This window comes from Oncorhynchus clarkii, chromosome 27, assembly GCF_045791955.1.
Source record: "Oncorhynchus clarkii lewisi isolate Uvic-CL-2024 chromosome 27, UVic_Ocla_1.0, whole genome shotgun sequence".
NCBI lineage: Eukaryota > Metazoa > Chordata > Actinopteri > Salmoniformes > Salmonidae > Oncorhynchus > Oncorhynchus clarkii.
The window spans coordinates 42,616,482-42,629,868 of record NC_092173.1 but is presented as its reverse complement, the minus strand read 5'-3'; the positions used below and the strand labels follow the sequence as shown (position 1 = coordinate 42,629,868).

Here is a 13,387-nt window from a genome sequence, read left to right as displayed (position 1 = left end):
TGATGACAGGACCACCACACAGCCTCATGATGACAGGACCACCACACAGCCTCATGATGACAGGACCACCACACAGCCTCATGTTGACATCACCACCACACAGCCTCATGATGACAGGACCACCACCACCACACAGCCTCATGATGACAGGACCACCACCACCACACAGCCTCATGATGACAGGACCACCACACAGCCTCATGATGACAGGACCACCACACAGCCTCATGATGACAGGACCACCACACAGCCTCATGATGACATCACCACCACACAGCCTCATGATGACAGCACCACCACCACGCAGCCTCATGATGAGAGGACCACCACCACCACACAGCCTCATGATGACAGGACCACCACCACACAGCCTCATGATGACAGGACCACCACCACACACCCTCATGATGACAGGACCACCACACAGCCTCATGATGACAGGACCACCACCACACAGCCTCATGATGACAGGTCCACCACCACACAGCCTCATGATGACAGAACCACCACCACACAGCCTCATGATGACAGGACCACCACACAGCCTCATGATTACAGGACCACCACACAGCCTCATGATGACAGGCCCACCACACAGCCTCATGATGACAGGACCACCACCACACAGCCTCATGATGACAGGACCACCACACAGCCTCATGATGACAGGACCACCACCACCACACAGCCTCATGATGACAGGACCACCACCACACAGCCTCATGATGACAGCACCACCACCACCACACAGCCTCATGATGACAGGACCACCTCACAGCCTCATGATTACAGGACCACCACACAGCCTCATGATTACAAGACCACCACCACCACACAGCCTCATGATGACAGGACCACCACCACACAGCCTCATGATGACAGGACCACCACCACACAGCCTCATGATGACAGGACCACCACCACACAGCCTCATGATGACAGGACCACCACACAGCCTCATGATGACAGGACCACCACCACCACACAGCCTCATGATGACAGGACCACCACCACACAGCCTCATGATGACAGCACCACCACCACCACGCAGCCTCATGATGACAGGTCCACCACCACACAGCCTCATGATGACAGCACCACCACCACACAGCCTCATGATGACAGGACCACCACCAGCCTCATGATGACAGGACCACCACACAGCCTCATGATGACATCACCACCACACAGCCTCATGATGACAGGGCCACCACCACCACACAGCCTCATGATGACAGGACCACCACCACCACACAGCCTCATGATGACAGGACCACCACACAGCCTCATGATGACAGGACCACCACACAGCCTCATGATGACAGCACCACCACACAGCCTCATGATGACAGGTCCACCACCACACAGCCTCATGATTACAGGACCACCACACAGCCTCATGATGACATCACCACCACACAGCCTCATGATGACAGGACAACCACCACCACACAGCCTCATCATGACAGGACCACCACACAGCCTCATGATGACAGGACCACCACCACACAGCCTCATGATGACAGCACCACCACCACCACACAGCCTCATGATGACAGGACCACCACAACCACACAGCCTCATGATGACAGGACCACCACACAGCCTCATGATGACAGGACCACCACACAGCCTCATGATGACAGGACCACCACACAGCCTCATGTTGACATCACCACCACACAGCCTCATGATGACAGGACCACCACCACCACACAGCCTCATGATGACAGGACCACCACACAGCCTCATGATGACAGGACCACCACACAGCCTCATGATGACAGGACCACCACACAGCCTCATGATGACATCACCACCACACAGCCTCATGATGACAGCACCACCACCACGCAGCCTCATGATGAGAGGACCACCACCACCACACAGCCTCATGATGACAGGACCACCACCACACAGCCTCATGATGACAGGACCACCACCACACACCCTCATGATGACAGGACCACCACACAGCCTCATGATGACAGGACCACCACCACACAGCCTCATGATGACAGGTCCACCACCACACAGCCTCATGATGACAGAACCACCACCACACAGCCTCATGATGACAGGACCACCACACAGCCTCATGATGACAGGACCACCACACAGCCTCATGATGACAGGACCACCACCACACAGCCTCATGATGACAGCACCACCACCACCACACAGCCTCATGATGACAGGACCACCTCACAGCCTCATGATTACAGGACCACCACACAGCCTCATGATGACAGGACCACCACACAGCCTCATGATGACAGGACCACCACCACACAGCCTCATGATGACAGGACCACCACACAGCCTCATGATGACAGGACCACCACCACCACACAGCCTCATGATGACAGGACCACCACCACACAGCCTCATGATGACAGCACCACCACCACCACACAGCCTCATGATGACAGGACCACCTCACAGCCTCATGATTACAGGACCACCACACAGCCTCATGATTACAGGACCACCACCACCACACAGCCTCATGATGACAGGACCACCACCACACAGCCTCATGATGACAGGACCACCACCACACAGCCTCATGATGACAGGACCACCACCACACAGCCTCATGATGACAGGACCACCACCACACAGCCTCATGATGACAGGACCACCACCACCACCACACAGCCTCATGATGACAGCACCACCACCACCACACAGCCTCATGATGACAGCACCACCACCACCACACAGCCTCATGATGACAGCACCACCACTACACAGCCTCATGATGACAGCACCACCACACAGCCTCATGATGACAGGACCACCACCACCACACAGCCTCGTGATGACAGCCTCATGATGACAGCACCACCACCACACAGCCTCATGATGACAGGACCACCACCACACAGCCTCATGATGACATGACCACCACCACCACACAGCCTCGGGATGACAGGACCACCACACAGCCTCATGATGACAGCACCACCACACAGCCTCATGATGACAGGACCACCACCACACAGCCTCGTGATGACAGGACCACCACACAGCCTCATGATGACAGGACCACCACCACCACACAGCCTCATGATGACAGGACCACCACCACACAGCCTCATGATGACAGCACCACCACCACCACACAGCCTCATGATGACAGGACCACCACACAGCCTCATGATTACAGGACCACCACACAGCCTCATGATTACAGGACCACCACCACCACACAGCCTCATGATGACAGCGCCACCACACAGCCTCATGATGACAGGACCACCACCACACAGCCTCATGATGACAGCACCACCACCACCACACAGCCTCATGATGACAGGACCACCACCACCACACAGCCTCATGATGACAGCACCACCACACAGCCTCATGATTACAGGACCACCACACAGCCTCATGATGACAGGACCACCACACAGCCTCATGATGACAGGACCACCACACAGCCTCATGATGACAGGACCACCACCACCACACAGCCTCATGATGACAGGACCACCACCACACAGCCTCATGATTACAGCACCACCACACAGCCTCATGATTACAGGACCACCACACAGCCTCATGATGACAGGACCACCACACAGCCTCATGACAGCAAAACAGGGAGTGCCCCCCCTCACAAGCTAGACAATTTCCTGGGTAAAACATTCCACTGTAATAGTGAAGGTGTAAACTTGGTAGTAGAAAGTAGAAATTCTTAACAGTGTGTTTGACCTCTCAGCTTGCCTATCAAATCTAAACAGTATATTTGACCTCTCAGCTTCCCTATCAAATCTAAACAGTATATTTGACCTCTCAGCTTTCCTATCAAATCTAAAAAAAAATGTAAACAGAAAACCGAAGAAAATGAACAACAATGACAAATGGTTTGATGAAGAATGCAAAAACCTAAGAAAGAAATGAAGAAACCTGTCCAACAAAAACATAAGAGACCCAGAAAACCTGAGTTTATGCCTTCACTATGGTGAATCACTAAAACAATTCAGAAATACACTACGGAAAAAGAAGGAACAGCACGCCAGAAATCAGCTCAATGTAATTGAAGAATCCATAGACTCTAACCACTTCTGGGAAAATTGGAAAACACTAAACAAACAACAACACGAAGAATTATCTATCCAAAATGGAGATGTACGGGTAAACCACTTCTCCAATATTTTTTGCTCTATTACAAAGAACAAAGAGCAAAAACATATACATGATCAAATACAGATCTTAGACTCAACTATTAAAGACCACCAGAACCCACTGGATTCTCCAATTACATTGAATGAGTTACAGGACAAAATAAAAACCCTCCAACCCAAAAAGGCCTGTGGTGTTGATGGTATCCTCAATGAAATGATCAAATATACAGACCACAAATTCCAATTGGCAATACTAAAACTCTTTAACATCATCCTTAGCTCTGGCATCTTCCCCAATATTTGGAACCAAGGACTGATCACCCCAATCCATAAAAGTGGAGACAAATTTGACCCCAATAACTACCGTGGGATATGCGTCAACAGCAACCTTGGGAAAAATCCTCTGCATTATCATTAACAGCAGACTTGTACATTTCCTCAATGAAAAGAATGTACTGAGCTAATGTCAAATTGGCTTTTTACCAAATTACCGTACAACAGACCACGTATTCACCCTGCATACCCTAATTGACAACCAAACAAACCAAAACAAAGGCAAATGCTTCTCATGCTTTGTTGATTTCAAAAAAGCCTTTGACCCAATTTGGCATGAGGGTCTGCTATACAAATTGATGGAAAGTGGTGTTGGGGGTAAAACATACAACATTATAAAATCCATGTACACAAACAACAAGTGTACGGTTAAAATTGGCAAAAAGCACACATTTCTTCAGACAGGGCCGTGGGGTGAGACAGGGATGCAGCTTAAGCCCCACCCTCTTCAACATATATATCAACGAATTGACGCGGGCACTAGAAAAGTCTGCAGCACAAGGCCTCACCCTACTAGAATCTGAAGTCAAATGTCTACTGTTTGCTGATGATCTGGTGCTTCTGTCACCAACCAAGGAGGGCCAACAGCAGCACCTAGATCTTCTGCACAGATTCTGCCAGACCTGGGCCCTGACAGTAAATCTTAGTAAGACCAAAATAATGGTGTTCCATTTAAAAAAATCCAGTCACCAGGACCACAAATACAAATTCCATCTAGACACCATTGCCCTAGAGCACGCAAAAAAACTATACATACCTTGGCCTAAACATCAGCGCCACAGGTAACTTCCACAAAGCTGTGAACGATCTGAGAGACAAAGCCAGAAGGGCATTCTATGCCATCAAAAGGAACATAAAATTCAACATACCAATTAGGATCTGGCTAACAAATACTTGAATCAGTCATAGCGCACATTGCCCTTTATGTTTGTGAGGTCTGGGGTCCGCTCACCAACCAAGACTTCACAAAATGGGACAAACACCAAATTGAGAGACTGCATGAAGGATTCTGCAAAAATATCCTCCGTGTACAACGTAGAACACCAAATAATGCATGCAGAGCAGAATTAGGCCGATACCCACTAATTATCAAAATCCAGAAAAGAGACGTTAAATTCTACAACCACCTAAAAGGAAGCGATTCCCAAACCTTCCATAAGAAAGACATCACCTACAGAGAAATGAACCTGGAGAAGAGTCCCCTAAGCAAGCTGGTCCTGGGGCTCTGTTCACAAACACAAACACACCCCACAGAGCCCCAGGACAGCAACACAACTAGACCCAACCAAATCATGAGAAAACAAAAAGATAATTACTTGACACATTGGAAAGAATTAACAAAAAAAACAGAGCAAATTAGAATGCTATTTGGCCCTAAACAGAGAGTACACAGTGGCAGAATACCTGACCCCTGTGACTGACCCAAAATTAAGGAAAGCTTTGACTATGTACAGACTCAGTGAGCATAGCCTTGCCATTGAAAAAAGGCCGGCATGGCACTCAAGAGAAGACAGGCTATGTGCTCACTGCCCACAAAATGAGGTGGAAACTGAGCTGCACTTCCTAACCTCCTGCCCAATGTATGACCATATTAGAGATCCACAAAGAATTCAAAAACAAATCCAATTTTGATAAACTCTCATATCTACTGGGTGAAATTCCACAGTGTTCCATCACAGCAGCAAGATTTATGACCTGTTGCCACAAGAAAAGGGCAACCAGTGAAGAACAAACACCATTGTAAATACAACCCATATTTATGCTTATTTATTTTCCCTTGTGTACCCTTAACCATTTGTACATCGTTGCAACACTCTATTGAAACTTCTGTGAGTGTAATGTTTACTGTTAATTTGTATTGTTTATTTCACTTTTGTACATTATCTACCTCCCTTGCTTTGGCAATGTTAACAAATGTTTCCCATGCCAATAAAGCGAGAGAGAAAGAGAGAGAGTGGAGAGAGAGACAGAGAGAGAGAGAGAGACAGAGAGAGAGACAGAGAGAGAGAGAGAGACAGAGAGAGAGAGAGAGAGAGAGAGAGAGAGAGAGAGAGAGAGACAGAGACAGAGACAGAGAGACAGAGAGAGAGAGAGACACACAGAGAGAGAGAGACAGAGAGAGAGAGACAGAGACAGAGACAGAGAGAGAGAGAGAGAGAGAGAGAGAGAGAGAGAGAGAGAGAGAGAGAGAGAGAGCGCGAGAGAGAGCGAGAGAGAGCGAGAGAGAGCGAGAGAGCGCGAGAGAGCGAGAGAGAGCGCAAGAGAGAGCGAGAGAGAGCGCAAGAGAGAGCGAGAGAGAGAGAGAAACAGAGACCTGACCTGGGAGGGAGCGACATAGGTCTGAGTTGCTGACCTCTTGCTAGTGCTAACACTGTCTGTCAGACAAACACACAGATACACACACACAGACACGTCGATTCTTTCACAAACACACACTCATATAAAGACACGCACATGCATCGATTCACTCACAAACACAGTGCTTACAAACAAACATTCTCAAACACAAACACACAGATACATATGAGACACAGAACAACAGATGTTCATACTTGGTGGAAGCACCCTTTGGCAGACATTATAGCTGTGAATCATTTTGAAGATTCTACCAACTTTAGGGTAACATATATCCATTGTTTCCAAACAGAATTTCTGAGCTTGAGCAATTTTGACAAAAACAATGGATATATGTTACCCCAAGAGTTGTGTAAAGTTGGTAGAATCTTCAAAATGATTCACAGCTATAATGTCTGCCAAAGGGTGCTTCCACCCAGTATAAACTCTGGGGGGGGGGGGGGGGGGGGGTGAAGACATAGACAATCAATGGATCCTCATTTTGCATTTCTTAGTAATTTAGAAAATGTTCTTTAACTTTGAAAATGTGGAGCAGGTTGTGTAGATCATTCGGGGAATTTTTTTATGTGATCTCTTTTTCAGATGACATTTTAAGGCAGCAAAAATGTGAAGACTGTGCAAGGGGTGTGTAGTCTTTCACGAGCGACTGTAATCCTACAGTACCTGTATGGTCTGTGCTCTGCGGCCCTGCATAGTGTTACAGGAGGCAGCCTGGTGATTGGTCAGGCCCTCAGACAGGCAGTGTGAGCGTCGACAGGGCAGAGTGTACGCTCCATACGAGTTCCCATCCTCCTCCGACGGAGACAGCATCTTATCGTCCTCTCCCTCCCGGGCTTCGCGGTTAGCGTCATGGTGCCACTTAGCATAGCGTGCCACGGGCCGGCGAGTTGGGGTCTTCTGACCGCCATACAGCTGATCCAGGGAGTTGGCCCTGCCAGCAGCGTCCACACCCTCCAGACCCTCTGGGGACACGAGCCCCAGCAGGCCTTCACAATCAGGGAAGTCCCTGTCGTCTGCCTCCTCGGTGTCGATGATCTCCTCTGTGCTGAAAAAGAGAAAGAATACTTGATTAATCCACACAGATGGAAAAATTTGATTTGAACTGACAACCCTTCAATTGCCTGTTTCTTTACATTTACATGTTAGTCATTTAGCACATCCAGAGAGACTTGCAGTTAGTACATTCATCTTAAGGTAGCTGGGTGAGACAACCACATATCACAGTGTAACCTGGTGAGGTGTTCCTGGCTGAGCTCTGACTTCTCTAACCTGGTGAGATGTTCCTGGCTGAGCTCTGACTTCTCTAACCTGGTGAGATGTTCCTGGCTGAGGTCTGACTTCTCTAACCTGGTGAGGTGTTCCCGGCTGAGGTCTGACTTCTCTAACCTGGTGAGATGTTCCTGGCTGAGGTCTGACTTCTCTAACCTGGTGAGGAGTTCCTGGCTGAGGTCTGACTTCTCTAACCTGGTGAGGTGTTCCTGGCTGAGCTCTGACTTCTCTAACCTGGTGAGGTGTTCCTGGCTGAGCTCTGACTTCTCTAACCTGGTGAGGTGTTCCTGGCTGAGGTTTGACTTCTCTAACCTGGTGAGGTGTTCCTGGCTGAGCTCTGACTTCTCTAACCTGGTGAGATGTTCCTGGCTGAGGTCTGACTTCTCTAACCTGGTGAGGTGTTCCTGGCTGAGGTCTGACTTCTCTAACCTGGTGAGGTGTTCCTGGCTGAGGTCTGACAGACTGAACTCCAGACTGTGTTCTCTCCACATGTCGGCTGATTTGGACCTCTTCTTCTTAAAGCTGACTCCCTCCCGGGGTTCCCGGGGTTCCCGGGGTCCGTCTCTGGTCTTCTGGAGGTAGGTCCCCTCCCCAGTGTTATTGTACAGGCCTAGACCTCTGTCCTGGGGGCACTGGGGTCTAGTCCCTGGTGTTGCTGGGTCTACCTGGGGCCCTACAGATGGGTTGTCCAGTTGGGGCCCTACAGATGGGTTGTCCAGGTGGGTATGGAAGGAGACGGGCCGGAGGTTCATGGCCATTCGGTCCACCCAAATAGGGGAGAAGTCTGACAGGACATTGGTCTGGTTGAAGGGCTCCAGTGCGTGATCCGCTAAGGACTGTGGGATACTAGGGGTGCTGCTGGAACGCGTGGAGGTCTCAGAGTTACGGTGTTCTACTTTGCCCTGAGTGGCGTTGCGGTCGTGGGTGCAGCGGGTGGAACCGGAGCTGGACTGGTGCTTGGAGATGCGGAGGGAACGAGACATGTGTTTGCGGGACAGGTAGCCATGTTGGGTGCCGTAGAAGGCATGGTCGCCGTTCTGGCTCTCCACGTTGCCCATGGTTACAGTCTGAAACAGGAAACGCAGGTAACATCACAGATAAACAACTAATGATGTTATGCAGAGATAGAACAACGTGTATTAAAACCACACCATTTTAAAATCATAGAGAATCCACAAAAGTAACACGCTATTGCCCTGAATAAAATCACATAATTATTTATTATAAAAATTACAATTATAAAAATTGTTTTTTACTCACTAACAAATAGGATCATGTATTACCTAACCAACCTGCAGTCCGTCGTTGACATCACTGGCATGTTGAGTTTCACCATCAGGCTGTCTATCCAATCACAGAGAGAGAGAGAGAGAGAAAAAAAAATGGTAGATGGCGTTGTACACCAGAGATCTGGAGGAGAGAGGAAACAGAAACCCTGGTCAGTCGTCACAGCAGAACTAAATAATGCTGAGGTTTTACAACGCTGCACACGGTTACAGTAGTCTTTCTGGAGGAACAACAACTGTACGAAAGGAAGGAGTCTGCCTGCTGGGAATCAATTGCAGCCATTTTGTTGTGAAAGTTACACATATTTACACACCCCCAAAAATCAGTGAATATGGCAGTGACTGGGAACACGCATAAATGAGGTTGTGAGAATAATGACCAACGATCAGCTAACGGTTTCACTGCGACCTGATAGAGTTTCACTACGACCTGATAGAGTTATACTACGACCTGATAGAGTCTCACTACGACCTGATAGAGTCTCACTACGACCTGATAGAGTTTCACTACGACCTGGTAGAGTTTCACTACGACCTGATAGAGTTTCACTACGACCTGATAGAGTTATACTACGACCTGATAGAGTTTCACTACGACCTGATAGAGTTACACTACGACCTGATAGAGTCTCACTACGACCTGAAAGAGTCTCACTACGACCTGATAGAGTTATACTACGACCTGATAGAGTTTCACTACGACCTGATAGTTACACTACGACCTGATAGAGTCTCACTACGACCTGATAGAGTCTCTCTACGACCTGATAGAGTCTCACTACGACCTGATAGAGTTACACTACGACCTGATAGAGTTACACTACGACCTGATAGAGTTACACTGCGACCTGATAGAGTTACACTGCGACCTGATAGAGTCTCACTGCGACCTGATAGAGTTATACTACGACCTGATAGAGTTTCACTACGACCTGATAGAGTTACACTACGACCTGATAGAGTTATACTACGACCTGATAGAGTTTCACTACGACCTGATAGTTACACTACGACCTGATAGAGTCTCACTACGACCTGATAGAGTCTCTCTACGACCTGATAGAGTCTCACTGCGACCTGATAGAGTCTCACTGCGACCTGATAGAGTCTCACTACGACCTGATAGAGTCTCACTACGACCTGATAGAGTCTCACTACGACCTGATAGAGTCTCACTACGACCTGATAGAGTCTCACTACGACCTGATAGAGTTACACTACGACCTGATAGAGTTATACTACGACCTGATAGAGTTTCACTACGACCTGATAGAGTTACACTACGACCTGATAGAGTCTCACTACGACCTGATAGAGTCTCACTACGACCTGATAGTCTCACTACGACCCGATAGAGTTATACTACGACCCGATAGAGTTATACTACAACCTGATAGAGTTTCACTACGACCTGATAGAGTTACACTGCGACCTGATAGAGTCTCACTACGACCTGATAGAGTCTCACTACGACCTGATAGAGTTTCACTACGACCTGATAGAGTTACACTACGACCTGATAGAGTCTCACTACGACCTGATAGAGTCACACTACGACCTGATAGAGTTACACTGCGACCTGATAGAGTCTCACTGCGACCTGATAGAGTTTCACTGCGACCTGATAGAGTTTCACTGCGACCTGATAGAGTTATACTACGACCTGATAGAGTTTCACTGCGACCTGATAGAGTTTCACTGCGACCTGATAGAGTTTCACTGCGACCTGATAGAGTCTCACTGCGACCTGATAGAGTCTCACTACGACCTGATAGAGTTTCACTGCGACCTGATAGAGTCTCACTACGACCTGATAGAGTCTCACTACGACCTGATAGAGTTATACTGCGACCTGATAGAGTTTCACTGCGACCTGATAGAGTTTCACTGCGACCACATTATACTGTTACTACTTGTACTGGTTTTACTGGGCTATGAAATATGTTGAAGTGTGGTTGTCACGGGTTACAACAACACCTAATAAAACTGTAGAAAGTGTCACAAACAAATCTGAAACATTGTACCACACACACACACACACACACACACACACACACACACAGAGAGAGAGAAAATAAAAAAAATATATAATAATCTACAACATTAGTTCTTTACACAGGGATGCTCTGTGGGTAAGATTACCCTTATTGACTAGAAACAGATTAAATTGACGGTAACAATCTGTCCTCTATTAGACCAGGGTTCAATAGCTCTGTTCAGGGTCACTCTCTGTGACCCTATCCAGCAGAGAGAGAGAGAGATTTTGGTCACAACAGATCCTGCTTTTAACAGCCTGGTCAAGCCTAGAGCTGGCCTGAGGGTTAACGGGGAAAACTTGGGATTCGAAAAACTACCAAGCGGTCACCGCCGCCACTTGTTTTGGTAAATAGATGAAGGACGAAGCTAGACAAATGTAACCACTGTCTAGTTCATAAACAGAGCTATGGATGCAAGGATTAATCCAAATTGATGTACCGATCACGGACTGACCAGAGAACAGTTTACAGGGAGAGGTAGGAGGGTAGGACCAAAGCTAACATGCAGCAGAGAGGGAGAGAGACCGAGAGAGAGAGACCCAAGAGAGACAGAGAGAGACGGAGAGAGCGAGACCGAGAGACAGTGACCCGAGAGAGACAGAGTGAGAGACAGAGAGAGGGAGAGAGAGAGAGCGAGAGAGAGAGACCCAAGAGAGAGGGAGACAGACCGAGAGAGACAGAGAGTGAGAGACAGACCGAGAGAGACAGAGAGAGTGAGAGACAGACCGAGAGAGACAGAGAGAGTGAGAGACAGACCGAGAGAGACAGAGAGAGTGAGACACAGACCGAGAGAGACAGAGAGAGTGAGAGACAGACCGAGACAGACAGAGAGAGTGAGAGAGATAGAATCGTACAGGGAGAGAGCTAGTTGGAGCAAAACTAGCATAACACAGAAGAGGTTTCCAATGCTGCCGTGTCTCCTCTGACTCCTCCCATCACACCACTTCACAACAGATCTCTGGCACTGACAGGGAAGAGGAAGTCATCCACTCAGCTCGTCTCTCAATGAGCAGCAGGCATTCAGTCAGCGTGTAAAGTGGAGGACAAGAAAGAGGAGGAGATGATTAAAATGGAAGAGAGGAAAGACAGAGGAGGGAAAGATGGAGGACAGAGTACATACATCGTGAGCATGCCTGGGTTAGTTAGAGATGGAGCAAGCTGAGCAGCACCAGCTCCTCTGTGTTGGTTGTAGTTTATATGGCATGAAGCTAGGAGGAGGGAAGGAGGGAGGGAGGGGGTACATGGAGAAAGGAGAGAAGTTGCCAGTCAGTCAATTAATCAGCCAGCCAGCTAGTCAGTCATAAAGATACTAGTCCATTAGCCACACTGATGGAACAGAGAAGGAAACAACAAAGATGATGCTTTCCCGCTGATGTTCACTCTTTCATTCACCTCTTTTAGGACAGACCCTTTAGGGAGGAATTGTCTTTGAATGTAGGCAGGACAGAGGAGAGTGATCCCTGTCTTTTACTGTACCGTAGTACTCTCACACACACACACACACACACACACACACACACACACTGCTGCACTCAAGCTGACGGTGAAGAGGGATGGTTACATAAAGGTTGGAGCTGACCCTGTTTTTCTGTGCTCTCCTTCCCTTCCTGTCTCTCTCTCCTTGACCCCTACCTCTCACACTCTCTCCTCCCCCCCCCCACCTCTCTCTCTCCTTGACCCCTACCGCTCATCCTCTCTCCTTCCCCCATACCCCTCTCTCCTTCCCCCTACCTCTCCTTCCCTTCTTGTCTCTCTCTCCTTGACCTGTACTGCTCACCCTCTCTCCTTCCCCCATACCCCTCTCTCCTTCCCCCTACCTCTCACACTCTCTCCTTCCCCCATACCCCTCTCTCCTTCCCCCTACCTCTCACCCTCTCTCCTTCCCCCATACCCCTCTCTCCTTCCCCCTACCTCTCTTTCCCTTCCTGTCTCTCTCTCCTTGACCCGTACCGCTCACCCTCTCTCCTTCCCC

General features: G+C 48.6%; 1 protein-coding gene across 1 annotated transcript in view; it reads right to left on the bottom strand.

Annotated features, from left to right (window-relative positions):
* LOC139386235 (rho guanine nucleotide exchange factor TIAM1-like) overlaps positions 1 to 13,387 on the bottom strand; it is a 163,164-nt gene that overhangs the window by 111,486 nt on the left and 38,291 nt on the right. The window contains exons 2-4 of the mRNA XM_071131723.1: positions 9,377 to 9,503; positions 8,523 to 9,160; positions 7,488 to 7,869 (exon numbers count right to left, since the gene is read on the bottom strand). Coding sequence (XP_070987824.1) covers positions 7,488 to 7,869; positions 8,523 to 9,151 — 1,011 coding nt within the window. The 5' untranslated portion in view covers positions 9,152 to 9,160; positions 9,377 to 9,503. The remainder of the gene's footprint in view (positions 1 to 7,487; positions 7,870 to 8,522; positions 9,161 to 9,376; positions 9,504 to 13,387) is intronic.